Source organism: Strix uralensis, chromosome 11 (genome assembly GCF_047716275.1).
Source record: "Strix uralensis isolate ZFMK-TIS-50842 chromosome 11, bStrUra1, whole genome shotgun sequence".
NCBI classification, from domain to species: Eukaryota; Metazoa; Chordata; class Aves; order Strigiformes; family Strigidae; genus Strix; species Strix uralensis.
The window spans coordinates 23,718,674-23,738,056 of NC_133982.1; the positions used below are offsets into that span (position 1 = coordinate 23,718,674).

General features: G+C 37.9%; 2 protein-coding genes across 2 annotated transcripts in view; both read right to left on the minus strand.

Moving 5' to 3' along the window:
* GNB5 (G protein subunit beta 5) overlaps positions 1-5,655 on the minus strand; it is a 31,024-nt gene extending 25,369 nt beyond the window's left edge. Inside the window, exons 1-2 of the mRNA XM_074880093.1 lie at positions 5,556-5,655; positions 3,483-3,626 (exon numbers count right to left, since the gene is read on the minus strand). Of these exons, the coding sequence (XP_074736194.1) occupies positions 3,483-3,608 (126 nt within the window). The 5' untranslated portion in view covers positions 3,609-3,626; positions 5,556-5,655. The remainder of the gene's footprint in view (positions 1-3,482; positions 3,627-5,555) is intronic.
* A 1,044-nt stretch (positions 5,656-6,699) lies between these two features.
* The window catches only part of MYO5C (myosin VC), a 36,186-nt gene continuing 23,502 nt past the window's right edge, over positions 6,700-19,383 (minus strand). The window contains exons 30-41 of the mRNA XM_074879988.1: positions 17,676-17,770; positions 16,893-16,955; positions 16,520-16,685; positions 16,176-16,263; positions 15,360-15,455; positions 14,258-14,412; positions 13,062-13,151; positions 11,625-11,775; positions 10,946-11,228; positions 9,799-9,973; positions 9,253-9,333; positions 6,700-8,987 (exon numbers count right to left, since the gene is read on the minus strand). Of these exons, the coding sequence (XP_074736089.1) occupies positions 8,835-8,987; positions 9,253-9,333; positions 9,799-9,973; positions 10,946-11,228; positions 11,625-11,775; positions 13,062-13,151; positions 14,258-14,412; positions 15,360-15,455; positions 16,176-16,263; positions 16,520-16,685; positions 16,893-16,955; positions 17,676-17,770 (1,596 nt within the window). The 3' untranslated portion in view covers positions 6,700-8,834. The remainder of the gene's footprint in view (positions 8,988-9,252; positions 9,334-9,798; positions 9,974-10,945; positions 11,229-11,624; positions 11,776-13,061; positions 13,152-14,257; positions 14,413-15,359; positions 15,456-16,175; positions 16,264-16,519; positions 16,686-16,892; positions 16,956-17,675; positions 17,771-19,383) is intronic.

A 19,383-nucleotide genomic window follows, 5' to 3' on the forward strand; every position in this document is an offset into this window, starting at 1 on the left:
ACCAAGAACTGTGGCAAAACCAGCCATTACTGCAATCATAAATGTGCCTTCCACACACGGCAAATACATCAGATTGTAGTGATGGGGATGCATAGAAGAAATCTGGTACTGTTCCATTAATAAGGACTTTGGGGAAAATGGAGGATCTAGCAGCATGTCACAAATTGTTGCCTATCTCAAAAGTTAGGTCTTTAAAATAAAGTTTTCATTCTCACTAATTCACCAGCTGATCTCTTTAAATTGTCAGCTAATTTACTAATACTTTTGTGGGGAGACTAAACCAGCAAACTCTGATTGAGTTTCTACTGATTAGCACCAATCTCCAAAGCAGGCAAAACCCCAGAGGGAAAAGATTATTTTGTCTAAAAGGCTGTATTAGGTTTACACGGCAAGGTGTTGGTAGCAGGGAGGCTACAGGGGTGGCTTCTGTGAGAAGCTGCCAGAAGTTTCCCCCGTGTCCAACAGAGCCAATGCCAGCTGGTGCCAACATGGACCCACCGCTGGCCAAGGCCGAGCCCATCAGTGATGGTGGTAGCGCCTCCGGGATAACATATTTAAGAAAGGAGAAAAAAAAAACTGGGGGAGAGCAATTGCAGCCAGAGAGAGGAATGGGAATATGTGAGAGAAACAACTCTGCAGACCCCAAGGTCAGTGAAGGAGGGGGAGGAGGTGCCCTAGGTGCCGGAGCAGAGATTCCCCTGCAGCCCGTGGTGCAGCCCATGGTGAGGCAGCTGTGCCCTGCACCCATGAGGGTCCACGGTGGAGCAGAGACCCACCTGCAGCCCGGGGGGGACCCCACACCGGAGCAGGTGGGTGCCTGAAGGAGGCTGTGACCCCATGGGAAGCCTGTGCTGGAGCAGGATCCTGCCAGGACCTGTGGCCCCATGGAGAGAGGAGCCCACGCTGGAGCAGGTTTGCTGCCAGGATTTGTGACCCTGCAGGGGACCCACGCTGGAGCAGTCTGTGCCGGAGGGACTGCACCCTGTGGAAGGGACCCACGCTGGAGCAGTTCGTGAACTACAGCCCTTGGGAAGGACTCATGTTGGAGAAGTTCATGGAGGACTGTCTCCTATGGAAGGGAGCCCACGCTGGAGCAGGAGAAGAGTGTGAAGAGTCCTCCCATGAGGAGGAAGCAGCAACAGGAACAATATGTGATGAACTGACCGCAACCACCATTCCCTGTCCCCCTGCATCACTGGAGGGGAGGAGGTAGAGAAATTGAGAGTAAAGTTAAGCCTGGGAAGAAGGGAGGGGCAGGTATTTTAAGATTTATTTCTCATTACCCTACTCTGATTTGATTTGCAATAAATTACGTTACTTTTCCCAAGTTGAGTCTGCTTTGCTCGCGACGGTAATTGGCAAGTGATCTCTCCCTGTCCTTATCTCCACCCACGAGCCTTTTGTTGTATTTTCGCTCCCCTGACCACTTGAGGAGTGGGAACGATAGAGCGGCTTTGGTGGGCACCTGGAATCCAGCCAGGGTAAACCCACCACAAAGGCAAACAACTGAAGTAGGACTATCTCAACAGTGGGAATCAGCAATTTCTAATTCTGTTATCCCTCAACTTACATTAGCTTTGGGAAATCACAAAGACTGGCTGATGAAGATGCATGTGTGCATCTGCTGGACTGAAATTAGGAGCTGCATGTGCAAACAGGATGTTGCAAAAAAGATTAGCCAATTATATACCACATTATGCACATGCATCCACAAACACATGCACAAGTGTGGCAGGGATATATTGTGTATTTCGATATAAGCCAAAGCTACCCACAGCTCTGAAAAATCAATTCAAGAAAGTAAAGGATACAATTTCCCTACCCATATGTATTTCAGTGCTAGTGCAAAGAGCTCTCTATGTTCTAAATATTTGTTTTTAAATCTTTTACAAAATAAATACGAAGGAAGCTACCAGAAGATCTACCAGATCTTCCAGAAAGCCCAAGATCCTACTGCAGTGCTAATAGAAAGCCTAACAGGCTGTTAGGTACTGACACAATTCTTCCTGAAGTCTCAATCTGATTCTGCCTAGCAGCTGTTGGTAAGAGTCTAACTTCCATAATGCGAATAACAAGGAGAAAGTTGCAGGAACTGTAAATAACAAAACAGCCAGTTTCCTGCAATTCCAACATGCATTTATAAAATCATACAAAAATTTACTGGATAAATAGCTATTTATAGGCTCTTGGCCAAGAAGGACCTGAACAAAGCAGCAGTTTCAAAGTCAGGAGAAGCAAATAAATCGGGGAGTGTCTTTTGTCTTGCAGTCATTACATCTAAATTTCCTCTTAAACAATGTAACGCATGAGAATGTGCAGCGTCAGCCAGTGAACTATACACGCTGTACCACCTACAGCCACCAAATCAGTGCTCTCATCTGCCTGTAAAACAGTGTTTTGTAAACACAGCTAGATAAACATTTTAACATTCCTGCAGAGATCATTTCATCTGACACTCAAATACAACAAACTATTGGACCCTACTCAGTCATGATAGAGACCAGTTTTGGGGAGGAAACAGTGAAGGATGACTTCTCCAACTGATAATACACAATGGTTCAGAAAGATAAAACCACTCCAAGTTAGAGTATAATCAGGACAACAAAATTCTGAAGTATACAAAAGGAGTTTTGGAGACCAGCTCTGCAGTAGCCACATAGGTTCATGACCTTAGCTTTGTATTTTACCTAAAAAACCCCACTGTGATCTCTCTAGAACACTGCTCCCTACCAGGAGAGTGGGATATCACCTCACCAGTAATTGCTGGAGATCAGAAAGCCTCCAACATCATCCCTTCTTGTGCAGGTATCCTGGCAGGACCTGCTGGTTAGGCTAGCAGGTTTGCTAATCCCCCCCATTACCACCTTCTGTGGTGATGCATACACAGGGTGACAGAAGACACTCCACTGCCCTGCAACCTTTTCCCACCTTATCGTCATTGCAGCTACTTCCAGCTCTCACCCAAGTACTGCACATAGGATATGAGACAACATGGTCTCAGTATGAAATGTGGGCTGCGAATGAGTTCTGACAGCACTTCACTTGCATCTTTGTTTTTGAGACAGACTAGATGAACTTCATATCCCCTAGTCACTAATGAGTGAGTTTATTGCAATGGTTTCATCTCTTCTTGTTAAGTTTTGTTAAAGATAAAGGGAAACACTCGAGATTGTAGGCCAAGCAGACTTGCACACATATACCTCAGAGCATACACGTGCACAGCTGAGGAATGCAGTACCCTAGGGGAAAAAGCTTGTGGCCATATTCCAATCAAGAATCATAAAAAGTATCCTTGAATTCCAGGGCCACCTGTGTTGCAGGCTTGTAGAAACACCAGGTGTCTGCAGAGCTGTTTGGCAGTCTACAGGCCTAGCAATGCTTATTTGCTGTCCAGAAAAATTCAACATAACAGACCGTTAATACATCCAACCCCCATTTTTTGCAGTCTTTGCACATTCTGGCTGATAAAATCAGTAACATACCATTTCCACACATAGCGAGCAGTAGCTGAGTTGTTCTGATTCGACGTAAACAGGCCTAAGAGGCTTGTCTTTGGAGCACTTGTCACATGGACCAAATACCTCTGCTAAAAAGGTCTGGTCACACATCTTTGCAGTTCGAGGGAGCTGAAAGAGACAAAGAAGAAGGAAAGAGTGCATTCCAGTCCAGTGCAAAGCTTCCCACTACTAGCTCTGCTTGCTAATGCAGTTTAGACTCTATATAGCCATCTGTAGGCTGGATAATCTCTCTGTGACTAATCTCTTGAGCTTGATGTACTGTCATGCAAGGCAGTCACATGCTCTGTAGATTATATTTTTATGAAAAAAAAACACAAAGCAAAATAAGGATTGTGTTATAATGTGCACTGATTACACATTGTTATAATGTGCACTGTGCACATGGACTCATTGCAGGAAAATTACTCTTAGTTTTTACTTAACTACTGTCAGCAGACAGTAACCAGAAATGCATAACAACAGCTGGATTTGTGAGAAGTCTGCATTGATCAATATTTATGTTTTTTCCACTACATTATTAAATAGTCAATATTATGCATAAAAGTTGAAAAGATGACCTAGGATTCAGTCAGCAGCTACAAAAATGTTATGAACAATGTGCTGCTTTAGCAGAAATTGATGCTTCAAGCACACTGAAAGCTGGGTCATTATGAACTCACTTTTGTTCTCAAGCCAGGCATCTCTAGGATCAAAGCACTATCATCAGTGAATTAAAAACTACTTGAGAGTCAGAAAAACAAACAAGAATACTACTGTAGTGTCATTTTTCTCTGTACATTTTTCATAGGGAAAACGGGACCTTTCACCACTTCTAAAATGAAAGCTTTTAACATTATTTAGACATGTACATAAATAATGAGTTTATGGTTAACAATTAGAAGAAGCTATTGCAAGAGATTTAAATCGAGCAAAAGAATTTCAATGAACTATGCAGATTTTAGAATTTGTTTGGCTGGACATTATAGAAAAACCAAACCAAACTTTACTCCATGTACCTGCCTGCATTCTGCCGCTTATTCTTAAGTGTTTCAGTGGACTACTTGAAAAATGAGATGATAAACTCAGAAATCCTGCCCACACTCATGTCAGTAAAACTTTTGCTGTTGTCTCCAGGAGATGCACAACTTCATCCCAAATCATGTGGGAAGCAATCTGTCCTAAAGGAACTACAGCACGTTAATCTGAAATTTGCATGGGCTTTCAATCAGCTACATGCAGTCAAAGAGGTTTATATCCCATTTGATGAAAAGCAACAAATATGTCCTGAAGCTTTTAATGCATTCTTTTGCAAACAATGAGCCTGAGACCACAAGCTGCCAACCCTTCAGGGAGCTTCTCTGTGTTAGTATTGCTTATAGCTTTAAAGTGACTATGGCACCAGGGCTCAGTTCTGCTAGATTCTTAAACCTGGACATTTACAGCTGAATTACCTGCTATTCTGAGGAGCACTCGGGTGACATAATCACAGATTTATATACTTTGTGTGAAACCTCAAAACACTAAGCCAACTAGACTTTGGGAGGAAAATTTTAACTTCAGAAGTGTAAAATGAAGGTATTACAGGGAAAAACACCATCTTATTTCAACAAAATATTAACTAGATCTACAGACTTTAGACAAGGATCTATTAGGCTTGGAATAAATACTCTGGGCAGAATTAATCTTTGATAAATTTGCTGGAGTAACATACATGGTGAATCATATCTACTATCCATATTTTACTTCAGATGAGATTATGACATATTACAAAATCTCGCTACAAGCCAACAAAATGTCTGAATAATTAAAAACCAGTATATACCTGAGATTGTTTGTGATAATGATGGATTTGTATACTATTTTATAAACTATTTAAACCAGAAAGGTCTAAAAAGATTACAACCTCATATGCTCTAGCCTGAATTTTTAAACTTAATAGGTTTTTAAAGTTACAGTAGAAATTTAAAAATAGTAGCACGGTGAAACATTAAGAAATATGCTATTTACAGAGAAATTCTGTACAATGAATCTTGTTGATAAATATTCAAAATTACCCACCTTTTCAAATAGCAAGAACCAGGAGATTCTCAAGATGACTAAATAAGCCGTGTGCAACTTCTAACGTAGAAAGGCAACGTTCCTATTAAGTCTACTTAAAGGGTATTTAAAGCTCAGCCTCTCCAGCTGTATCACCTCAGGTCAGTTATGTACTCATGATTATAGTTTAAAGGCTTTAACTGCCCTCTTTCAGAACACAGGATAAAGAACATAAACTATTAGGCATACTAGACCTTACCTGCCTGTTCCATACAGCAGCAATTTTTCAATGGTTTCCAAATGTTAAAAGTTTAAACATACTGGGGAGGTGACAACTGATTTTTCTAACTATCAAGTTGACATTCTGACAGATAGCAGTGTCAATGTTAAGTTTATCTCATACACTTAATGAAATTTAAAAATCAAACAAATTGATTAGTGGCCATGCTGGTTCTCCCTTGGATATGTTTTTACTATTCATCTGTTTTAAGACAATAAATTTAAAATCAGTAAGATTAAAAATTGCTGGTTTTTTGCACTCTAAAAAAATTTGGGGGAAATTTATGAAAACATGTCTGAGAATTTAGAAAGTGCTGAAGGTCACATCTACTACTGAGACTCTACTGAAGTCACTGAAATCATGCCATTAGATGCTTGCATTTGATAGTCAAGAGGATCTGTGACAAAATGAAGAAAAAAAAAAAAAAGAAAAAATGTTGGGTCTCAGCCCAGCAGAGACTTGGGCAGAAGTCCTAATCTTTTTTATTAGAATATTATGGGAACACAGGACTGAAAGGGACCACTTCTGCTGCTGAGTCCTATTCCCAGAAACTGCAGGAGTCACATGTCTAAAGACATCCGAAGATGCCAACAGCATCTCACACATCTCTCCATAAGCCATTTCAGTGCCTTCGCACTGCAGTAAGGATCATCATTCGACATTTTCACATTTGAATGAAATAGCTTTCTCCTTTGCTATCATTCTAAGAAAGTTAACCTCAGTAATGGCTCTTTCATTCACCTGCCTTCACTAAAACTGCTCCTTATATTTAGAAGAATTACAGATAACAAACAGAATTTTGTCCCTACACACTGGTTGAAAGCATTAATGTCAGCACAAGCAAGGTAAGTTTCTGAGAGCACACAGTAGACATCGATCGTTTTGAACTTTCTTTTAAAAATATATTTGTTGTTTGCTTACACAGTGTTAATAGCATACTTCACACAAACCTCCCAAAGTAACCTAGTATCAAACTGTCAGAATAATTTTCCTTGATCAAAAATTTTTGTCATAAAGACATACATGCCTCTGACACTTCTATGCGATGTAGACGTAAGAATGGGCTGTGATTTTACTCATACCATCCCAGGTAACAGACATACAGCTCCAGTAACTGTAAAAAAAAGGCTATATACAAATTACAGCAACAAAACTTGCTTGCATTAAAATATTTACAGAAATGCATGAGGAGCCAAGACAGCATACCATTCTGACAGGAAGATACACAACGTCACAGCAAAGCAACTGGACCATTAAATAAATGTTTATGGTGCAATACAAGACTGACAGTATTCACTAATATTCACATAGTTCCAGGTAACTTCTTTCAAATGATCCCATACTGAAAACATAACTACTGCATCACTCAAAGCACTACAAATTGATTTAAAAGTTACTTTATTTAACAGATTAAAATACTAAACTACCTATGTCTGTGATATTTTGTACAGCTTTTATTTTTATTGAACTTTTGTTTTTCCTTCATATATCTCTGTGGATAACACCATGACTATTTCACTGTACATAGTAAACACAAAGAACACTAAACAGCAAGAATGATTCCTTCTTTATATTTACAAATTGTTCTGTGAAATTAAACAAGCAGTACTAATACTGTGTAATAAAAAGAAATCAAATCAATTGTTGGTCCCTGTAATATTTAAATTAACTAAATTAATTAGAACCCTTTAAATATTTCAAAGCTTTAAGACTCGATTTTACTAACTATGTCTAACAGAGTAGCTAGAAATCTAGCCTTATTTACTGAGGAATTTCTAAGGACGGGTGAATGCTGTTTCTCCAGTTGTTCTGACAGGATTCAGTACTCAATAAAGTTACTGTTTGTGGCATTCTGACTACAGGAAGAAGGCTGAACAAAGCAAAAAGGGGACCACTTCTGCTTCTAAGGATCCTGCAATTGAAATGAAATGAAATAAAGGTGAAATGTAAGGAATTAAGCTTGGTTTATCAGTAAGACCAGACCACAGTAGTTGCATTCTCTCCTACTCAGTGTCTGGTCTGGAAGAAGGAAACCAGCAAAAAAGAAAGGAAGAAAGATGATGTGCACATGTGTGCATACTCAGTGTATATTCTGAAACACTGCACGAGAGATGGAACCAAACCAGGACATGATTCCTGTTTTTTAGAGAAACAAAGCTTGTAACTCAAACCTGGATCATGATGTGAATTTTATATCTGTCTTTTCTATTATAATGACTGATATGAAAATCCAAACTTGTCACTGCAGAGAACAGAACTGCAATCTGTCTTCAAGAGCACCTGAGTCCTTGCCCTGGCTGAAGAGCTGCCTGGTGTGCCTGCGCTGCAACGCAAGCATTCAGGGAGGCACGCCAGCATGCCTACAATGTGGGCTCGTAACAGCAACTCTCTTAGATTGATCTCAGCTCCCCAGCTTCAATGTAGCTATTTATATTGATTTTTTTAAACAATTGTGGAAGGATCTTCCTTCCCTCCTACTCAGTCTTCTGGAGGAACTGTTATAAAAGACTTCTTTTATGAAAGGAATAAAGGTATAAGAAGTATAGAAAGGTGAAAGCTACTGTAAACCAGATCCAGTATATCAAGGCAATGAGCAGAATTACCTTGGGAAAAAACTTTCTTGTTACAAGAAGCGAAGGCAAGGAACACTGTAAAATAATAACATTTATCACATGACAGTCTTCCCCTCTCAGTGGTGCTGACAGGGCACCAACGCAAACTTGTCAGATAAATGCTTTTCTTGTCAGGTTTGGGCTAAAAAACTGTATGGTTAGCTTTGTGTCCAGCTGATGATATAAAGTCATCACTGCAGGACTGTAACGAAGGGAGAAGAGTAAGAAAAGAGGGAAGGAAATCACAAGCTGAAATTATTCCTACTTTTTAAGTCTTGACTCAAGAACAAGTTTTTAACAGTTTAACTCACTGCAAGCTGCCATACTACCCATCAGCTGGAGATATGAACCATGAAAGTCTGACTGTCTGTATATAGTCTCTGAGGAAATACCAATGCACTGGTTTTATTAAACCCTTGTGAGAAAGCCAAGTTTGAAGCTGCTGGGGACTTGTATCATTTCCAAGGCATGTGGAGAGGGGGTGAAAGGAAACGTCACTTGGAAGAGGTATTTGGTATCGAGCATCAGCTGCGGAACATCCTCACGACTGTTTAGCATAGCCTGAAATTATAACAGAAAGGGTAAGAAAATATTGAGATAAGTATTAAGAATCAAAGCAAAACCAGTACATTGTTTGCTTCCCATTGCAAATCTTGCTTTCCTACGATGTTAAGGAGACTCGTTTTGATCAGTTCCAAATGTCTAGAAGCTGAGCAACTTAGTAATAATACGATGTAAAGGTCAACTATGACTACATAGCATCAAAAACTATGTGTGTGAAGTATCCTGTAACTTGAGTATGAGAAATAATAGCTGTAGCTCTTACCTGGACTTTACGAACAAATGATGGAGTCACTCTTTTCTCAAAATCATCTATCGGAGTGTATGAGTTGAGGATTTTAACTATCTGTTCAAATCATAAAAGACTGTTTTAGTACGTCACAAAAAGGGAGAAGACAGAAGGAAGAAAGCATTAATGTGACATCTTTATTGTCATTTATGAGAGAATTTTGAGTGGTCACCTATTGAGTTGTTACATATATGACAACTGCTATGACTAATTTCCAGAAGTGTCAGCAGGATCAAGGAGATGTAGAAGAAGCTGAATTGGTTAAGGGAAACAACAAAAAAAGCCTGTGACAAAGTAAAGAAAACACACTGTGGAATAAAAACATGGATAGAACAAAGCAGGCAAGTATTCACTACGGGAGCAGTTAAAATGGGTTAAATTCAATTTAACAAGTGGTGGTGTGGAATGCTGAGGAATGCTATTTTTATCAAATGAAAGGCCAATAGCTCTTTGCAACAAATTATTTTAGATAGCTAAGATTCTGCAATTGGTGCTGCCAGAAGAAAACAGATGGTTCATTACCTGCACAGTAGAAAGAGATGTGCAATGTTCACATATTTCCTTGGCATCATCATCTGTGATCTTTTTGACCTGAAGGAGCCAGGCTGCTTGAGATAGAGGTTCCAAAGTTTCTTTAGCATTGCTGCTTTGAAGATTCTTGTCCTTAAGCCATTCTTCCAAGTAGCTGATATTACATCTGGGTTAAACCATGAATGGACAACAGAAATGTCAGGTTCCCCCTAACAAGCAAGTTATATTAAAGACTTCTAAAGAAGAAATGCTCCTCTAATGCAGTGTTCAAAATCATACATTTTAAGTTAAAAACGATACCTGCAGATCATAAAAATCAAATAATAGCTTGTTGATCTGTAAATTTATTCACTTGTATATTTCAGTTCTTTTTATCTTTTTATTTCTTAAAGCTTGGATAACAGAAAGCAAGTTATTAGTTTAGCTGTTCTTTACAGAAAATTACTAATATATACTGGCATTACCTATTACACTGTAGCACGATATGTCTTCAAAATATTAATTTACAACTGAGCTTGTACAAGAAATGAGAACAATCTTTGCACATTACAAAGCAGGGCCGGGCTTATAACTGATGACCTAAAGGTTAAAGCAGCTTTCTTCTAGTAATATTTCCAGATGGCTCAAGATTTTACTGATTTTCTTTCACCTTGGTCTGCAGACTGTCTAATGGAGAACAAATGAACTGCATCTTCCCACTCTACACCCTCAAAGGCTCTGTCTCAGTGCCCTTCTCATCAGAGAGAATGAAAAATGCAAGTCAGCTTCTGTCTGTCTGCCAGCCAGGGGACACTGCACCTGTTTACCACAGTAAGAAAGAATTAAAAATACTGTTCGGCACATCATGAGTGAACTAGCATGGAAAGAATCCTAAACATCTCTGACTTTAAACTCCAGACTGTAATCTTCTCTGTCTTTTCCTCCATTAGTGTTTCCATAGAAAAAACAATTTGTAATATGTTATGCTGTGAAAGCTCAGCCCAAAATGCAAAGAACTCCTTTTTCAAAAAGAGTAAAACATAACTGGATACTTCCAGCAGAACAGTTACAGAATATCCAGTGACTTTAGAGATAAAGTATATTACAGGAAAGTGTTAAAAATTAATTCTCAAGCTTGTTGAAACTTTACTGGCTTTACCTTATCTGCATTCCTTTTCTACAGGAGCACATGTCCTTGCGGAGGAAGAGACTATTGAGGGTGATAGCTCCAATCAGAAAGAAAAGCTGCTTCACTGCCTGCTTTAGAAGCTCAGAGTCCAAGCCATTCTGGCACATAGTACTATAAAAATAGCTGAGCTGTTGCAGGATAGAGGTCATTGTGTAGGTATCAGTGTCGTCTATACTAGAAGAACGTTTACGGAACCCTGTAGGTTTCAAGCCAGAAATTCCTTGAAGACTTTCATATTCCAGCATGCCTGGTACTGAAACACAATAGAAAATAACTGATGAGACCAAAACTCCTAAGGCTACTTTCAGTTACCTTAACTTAATTATTGAACAAAACCTACTTTCAGGATATTTCAAAAGTTAAATGATACAAGAAAAACAAGATACCAACAAAGGCTTCTGGAGCACACAAATTTTAAAAAGCCTTTTTGTTTTTGTAGAATGTTCATCAGTTTCAGAGCATTACCCCACACCAGGAAAAGTCTTTCCAAATCCTGTGGGGATATACCATTCAGGGGAATTTGTATGTGCAGAAACACACATGCAGGTACACATGCATATAAATCAACAGGAGAAGGAAGTGTGTCCCATCCTTTGCCTCCATACTTCACAAGCTACATTTAAGTTTGGTTGGATTGCTACTGTCTTACCAATCATGGGCTGAATGTTGTTCTCCATTACAATAATGAATTGGTGATAGATACGAATAGCCAAATCACTAAGAATCTGTCTGTATTCTGAGAGATCAAAATGCTTCAAACAGTTCTTATTCTGATGTGGAGTGTTAAACTTCATAAATTCCTACAAATTGTAAACATAATTATTAGAAATCACATAACATGATTATAAATTGTTACTACAATGTAATGTATGTATTAGAGTAACTCATTCCACCTTTGGCTGAACACAGTCTCAGAATGAGCCAAAGCTAGAGCTAATTTCAATGGATGCTTCCAGTTCTGGGCTTCCTGTACTTAATTTTCCAGTTTATGTTGACATTTACTCTGTTCCTAAAGCCTGCTAAAGCCAAAGGAAAGACATGCATAGATTTCAATGGACTTCAGAGCAATTCCCAGATCACTTAAGGAGAAAGCAAACTCCTCCTCCAAAAAAAAAAAAAAAAAAAAGCCAGAACGTGGTTGTTTAAACTATGTTGGGAAAAAAAAAAATTAAAACTACATTTTATTGCTGCAAAGGGATCTAATGTTTGGACTTTTCATTAGGAAAGTTCTGACTTCAAAAGTCTACACTGAATCCCAACTTGTGTGAGGTCTTGAATGTTCATTAGAAATACAGATTAAAACTCTAAATTCTGCATTCAGACCTTTCCCTACTGTTGCAACTAAATTATAAAAGACTGTTATTAATTAAGTTTAAATGTTTTCAATTCTTCACTGCTCTTTAGAGGTTATCGATATGACCACAAGAGGGAGTATTGTTGTTTAGACAGTACACAGTTACTGTGATTCTTAAGGCTTTATGGTACCTCTTTGCTTTAATCTTGAAGACTATAGTCTCAGGTGTCTGTGCAATTTCAGTTCAGTACCTAAGTTTATAAAACCTAGCAAAAAAATATAGTAATAGTTTTCATTTTAAAAGAATTAAAATAATTTTGAATCTCAGGATAAAACTTAGCTTAAACAAACAAGTGAAATAAGGAATTTTATTGTTTTGCTCCTTTCCTGAGGTTGTCATCTGTAACCTTATTTTGGTAGCAGTACGTGTTTGAATGGTCACAATTATAAAATCATAAAACAGTTTTTCACATATATATGTAGCTGGATATCTGAAATCCAGCTGACATTAAACTCCTGTGGAAGAGTTCAAATTAAGTAGCAGTTTCCATGTCATGTCTTTAATCTACTTTAGCACTTTAATGTTTCCTTGACTTCACTTAATCCATTAGTCCTATGCTGTTTTATTATTTGTGTACAACATGTAACACCATTGCAGAGCAATGTGAATATGTAAATATTTAGAAGGAACAGTGGTGAGCTGGTGAATAATTATCTATCTGACTATTTTTAATTCCAGTTAAAGTCTGTCAAAGGTAAAGTAATGAAATTATTTGATTAAATCAATCCTACCTCTTCCCCGCTATACTGCTTCAAACAGTTAAGAAAATAATATGCATTGGAAAGCCAAAAGGACAACATCTCAAAGTCTTCTGAATGATCCTGAAAATAATAAGTAAAGCAATCTTACATTGGTATTGTCTTACAAAGTTAATTTAATTAACTAAAGACCATTACAGAATTGGTATAATAGAGCCTATTTACAGCAGAAGGAGCAACATGCTAGCTGAACAAATCATGCTGTGTTTTCAGGCTAATACACACATAGCAAAGATCTTTTATCTGATAAACATTGTTTAAGTCTTCTTGTATGACAGACTGGCTAAATAAATTAGCCTGAACCAAACAGTTTTACACATTGCTATGCATAGTGTCGTAGTGTACTGGAGGCCTTCCTGCAAAAAAGTGTGAACAACACCTGTATACACAAATGAAACTGAACTACATATAAACACAATTCTAACTATGTGTAAGTATGTTTTATTTTTGTTAGCTAAGTAAACACAAGCTTTTCTAATGGATAATCTGTGGTATGAATTTGTTTGTGAACAAACTATAGGCATCCTCTATACAACAAGTTCAACTGCATAAACCATAGTCCATTCCTGCCTGTGCTACAAAGTATGCCTGGTGTTTGATTGCATTACAAAACCATAATAAAGCATTCACACAGCTGAATTTGTTATGTAGATGAGACAACAGGCTAACAACTCTTGTTTATAACTTGATTTTGTAAACTGGCTGGCAACTAATGCTGCAGTACCAAATGACATGTCAAAAAAAAATTACACTAGTAGAACAGCAGTGTAAAAACCTCTTAAAATTCCGATACCTGCCCGCTGCCAGACATACTAACCTTAATTTCTGTCCATCCGAGTTTTATGAGTGCTGAAAGCACAGGTGCACTTCACCTAATTACCTACTCGTTGTAAAATGTAAATGATTTTGCCAAGAAGCTCTTCAGATAAAAGCAATTCATGTTAATGCATTCTGTGCATTCTGTATTCAGCACAGTAGAACCTTACCTGGAGGCTTTACAGGGATACTACTACAAACTTCAAAAAGAATGTCACTAATAATTATTACTCTATTATAGGAATACTAGCAAATGAAAGTGTCAGCATTCCTCAGGTACTATGCATGCATCTTGTAAACCATACATTAAAAGTCAAAATGTACAGTACAATACAGCCAAACATAAATCATACCTTAACAACTTGTTTGATACCATCAATGGTGACATTCATGAAAGATTTCAGCATGTCAGCATCATTCAGATAATCTGCATACCGCACACACATGAACAGAATGTGAGCTGGAAGGCCAGGTATCATATTAACTACAACTCCACGTGGCTTTAAATCTGCATAAAGGAAAGTCATCAGGTTTATTATATAAAAATTAACAATTCAACACATCATTCTGAAAAAGACAAGCACTATGGGGTTCATTTCTTCAGTGACCAGTCACTTGATAATGGATCTACTGATCAATTGCTTGTAACTGGAAACTTCTGTAACAGCATTGTTCATATAAGAGTATTAATTTTATTAATTAAGCTTTCCAGAGAGGTAGAAGAGGATTGTAACAAATTCTAAGGTCCAGCATGGGCTATGCCAGACAGGACAACTTTAAAAAGCAATCTGCATTTAACTACCCACTGGAGGCCCCACTAAATCTGGCATTGCTTAATTTTGTTCACAAAAATATAAACATTCACAAGGCTGAAGTAGGTGAGAAGAAAAAGATGATGTTGTTTCCAAGCAGTGTTTAATAATGGTACTAATGTACATGGAAAATCTGTCGAGTTTACTATTAATTGTAAACTAAAGCAAAAAGCTGTTTTGGCAGTAAGATTGATATTGTAAAGTAACTCAGTGGAAGGACAAAATTCCTCTACAAGAGAAACATGAAAGTACAGTTCCTTTCAGTGAAGGGAATGATATGGAAAGGACAGACAGGAGAGTAATCCATCACACATGGACTGACTTACAGACTTAGTAGATGACCAGGAAGAAAAAGGTCCCTGATATGCTCTTGAGATTTACAGCTTTATAAGTGAATAAATAATAAGAAAGATAATAGAGTCAGCATTATGTAGTCAGACAAATGATTTTCACACTTCTGTACTTGAAATGTCTGGCAGTAGAAACAGAGCAGTATAGAGCCTCCAAGTTGTATTGGTGGTAAGAGAGTGGGAAAAAGGAAGCTCTGAACATAAGTGAAATATGGTGCCTTGTAGTTTTTGCTGTAGTGTTCTACGCTCAATAACGTTGACTACTGATAAAATTGAAAGTGTTACTAAAATACCGAGGATCAGATTTTGAATGATCCTTTCTTCATCCTCTTTTTTGTACTCCATCATTCCAATGTACTCTTTGGACAAAGCTGGCACATGAGCTTCAACTGCCAAACACAAAAGCACTGTTACTTACAGGTAAACGGCTAAGCTAATGTTCATGTTAGAACAAACTATTGGAGAAAAGCAGTTTTCTCTGTAATAAACATAGCATGGGCCCTGTTCACAATAATGTTCTTAGGTTATGGTTCCAAGCATTATAAGTTAAGTAACATTTATTTTATTCATGTGAATAGTTTCACTGGATTCAGTGGAATTACTTGGAATTAAGACAAATAAACAGCAACAACACATCTCTACATTAGTCACCTTTGCAATGTTTTTAAGAGTATTTTATAGTGAATAATTACTTGCTATAGAAGAGCTTTGTACAAACTAACTTCATAGCAGGAACCATCTGTCATTTGAAGGCTAATGGGAGGAGTTACTCATCTGATGCAAAACTAACATTCTGTTGGCTCAGAGACAGTTTGTGTGAGGGTATGTATTAACTTTTGTCGACAGAATCTTATTCCTCTGGCTTAATCTTTATTGTATAGTCTAGGTCCCATATGTGCGTAATATTTAGCTGGGGAGAGAAAAAAAAATACAGGAAAGGACTTTTATGTCATTTCAGTTGATGACTCCCCTGGCACTTCTTTCTGAGGTTTTAAATTTATAACCCTGCCCAAAACCCTACCTTTTTCTTTTTTTAAAAAATATACTTTCCTTCAAACACACACATGTTCAAAGATATTAAAAAAATCACCCATATAAGAGTATCTTACCTTTTTCAATAGTCTTGGTAAGAGTTTTGATCTGATCCTCCAATTTTTTTATTATTCTATCTTTCATGTCTAGTTTTTCTTCAAGATCCTATAATAAGCAAAGTCAGTGAGTTCAGAGCAACCACAGTTAAAAAATATGTTATACTGCTACATGTTATTGCCACAATTAAAGAGCACTATGATGTGCTTTTACTTATATCTGGTGGAAGAAGCATGAAACCTTCCTATCTTTTCTTCTCCCCCAATGAACTGAGAAAACATCCTGTCCATACCATGAAATCATGATTTCTTTCTTTTTATCCTGCATTTCAGGTAGTTTCTTAATGACGATTTCATTTCCTCACCATGTTCTCCACAGTAAGTCGAGTTGTCTCTTGCTTTATCTTGCTTTGTAATTCATCCTGGATTTCATCTTGCATCAAACCATTGCTCAGTCCCTCAGTTTCCCGGGTTGTGACTTTCAGTTTCTCTTTTTCTTTTATGTCTACTTCATTCCGGGCCTCATTAGTTCTAAAAACAGATAGATAAGAAGGTCTGTCTTTTATTCATCTTTCATTAAAGCATATTCGTATCATACCTGTCCATTACTTACTGACTGTACACAAGGCTGTAAGGCAAATCTAACACTGAATGTGATACTTCAAAGACTTTAAGTGACTTTGTTACTGCAACTTACAGCAACTACATTTCTTACATTTAAAAAAAAAAAATATTTACCGTCTTTGCGTTCTATCCCCTTCTAGCTCATGATGCAGCCGATTAGACATCTCTTTCATTTTTTTCAGTAATAATTAGCAAAGCCCAAAACAAAAGAAAAACAATAAAATCAAATTTGCTTTCTGTTCTGTACCAGTATTCAGTATATGTCTTCTTACACTCATAATTTTGTTTCATCTAACAAAATCAAATTAGATGCCAGATAATATATCAGAGAAATATCTGACTACTCCGCACCACACAGAAGATTATATGAGATGAGGAATTTTGACACTACTAATTTCTTGCAGTTGGCAGTAAAACTACTTGCAAATTTTAAATCTGTTGCCTAGGAAGACACTGCAGTTAGACAGGCTCAGAATCTTCAGCAAAGTATGCCTTCCCAAATTGAGGACTTTCAAACAATCAAATTTAGCAAGAACTTTTCCCTCTGGCTCCCACTATGATTTTTTCAACCAGCTCTGAAGTCCACCTCATAGAGTATACCTTAAGTTCCAAAACATCTTTACTTTTTAGGATTGTTTCCAAATCATAGAACTGAATGACCTCAAAAAGGTAAAAAAGAGAAAAAAGTGCACATACTTTCATGTATTTTATTGTTTAATAACAGAGATATGAACTATATAACACGTTTTTTTTGTTGTGTTTCTTACCTTTCACTAGCAAGAAAGTAAGTAATAAGGCAATGAAGATATCATGTAATATTGCTTCAGCTTTTAAAAATTCAAATATAGGGAATTCATCTTAAACATCTGAAAGACTAGGGACCATACTGGTACTTTACCTTTCAACTTTACAGCCTGTTCTTGAAGACGGTTTTCAAGATCTAATTTTTGATTTTCAAGTTCAGAAACTTGCTGTTTAAGATCTGGGATAACCTTTCAGAGAAAAAGATTTGTGTATTTCAGCACATTCCTTCTTTTCAAATGTCTGCAATAGTTCCTATGACACTGGAAGACCTTCAACTGCAAATAGTCAAAGATGGGGAAGAGACTGTGGAGCAGTACTGCTACCTGCTTGCCTGACTTAACTCTTCTGGAGGCATCTACTCTGCTGCCACTCCTAAAAACAAACTAGTGAGCTAACAAAATGTTTGGACTGCCCCAGTACTACCATTCTTCTGTTCTAGTTTAAAGGAAATTACACCGTGGCTTTAATATCCCTAGCTCAATCAATACTGGAAAAAAACCTCAATATGTTATAAAATCATTTTTAAAAAATGACATTATAAGTAAATTTTCTTTATATTTTCAATTATAGTAACTTTGTTTTGAAAATATTTCTTTAGTTATTTTTCACTCAGCAGAAAAATAATATGGCTGGGACAGAGTTAATTTTCTTCCTAGTAGCTGGTACAGTGCTGTGTTTTGGATTTAGTATGAGAATAATGTTGATAACACACTGAAGTTTTTGTTGTTGCTAAGCAGTGCTTATCTTAAGTTAAGGATTTTTCAGCTTCCCATGCTCTGCCAGCAAGCAGGTGTACAAGAAGCTGTGATGGAGCATGGTCAGGACAGCTGACCCAAACTAGCCAAAGGGATATTCCATACCATAGAACATCATGCTCAGTATATAAACGGTATATAAATTCTTATCTCAACCCACAAATTTCACTTTTTCTCCAATTCTCCTCCCCATCCCACTGAGAGGCCGGGAGGAGTGAGCAAGTGGCTACGTGGTTGGGGGCTGGGGTTAAACCACAACAATGGTATATACTGTCTTCTGGAGTAACAGCACTTCCTTGTGTTAAGATAGGTTTTACACAGTAGTAGTAATTAGACTCTTAAGCCTTGCCTGCAATTAGTTAGCAACCTGATATGCTTAGCTGCCCTCTGGTGGGGAGAGCCTCGGAACTGCACAAATCTCTAATCACCATAAATCCCACTGGCGTTTGGTGTTTTACTATTAATTCATAGAACTTGTCAACCTGAGAGACAGAAATAGCTTTAAAGAGGCTTCTGAGAAAAAGATGCTTATTTCTGTTCTATGACTACATGAAAAGAATGAAGTAACTAAACTCCCAACTTGAATGCCTCAGTACAATGAAACTGAAGTTGGTTGATGTGGGTTGACCCTGTCTGGCCAAGCACCCACAGAGATGCTCACTCCCCTCCTACCCCCACCCCACACCCCAGCAGAACAGGGAAGAGAACAGGAAGAGCATAAGTGAGAAAACATCTGGGTTAAGATAAAGTCAGGATGAAGCCAAACACCCCCTTTCTTCTTCCTCTACCTCAGTTTTTCTATGTGAGCATGACATTACATGGAAGGGGACATCCTTCTGGTCAGCTCGGGTTGGCTGTCTGGGCTGTGTGCCCTCCCAACTTCTTGCCCACCCCCAGTTTAACTTGCTGAGGTGGGCAGAGTAGGAAAAAGAGAAAGCCTTGACTATGCAAGCTCTGTTCAGCCACAGCCAAAACCCTGTTATCAATACTGTTTTACCCACAAATCCAAAATGCAGCACCATACAGACTGCTACAAAGAAAGTTAA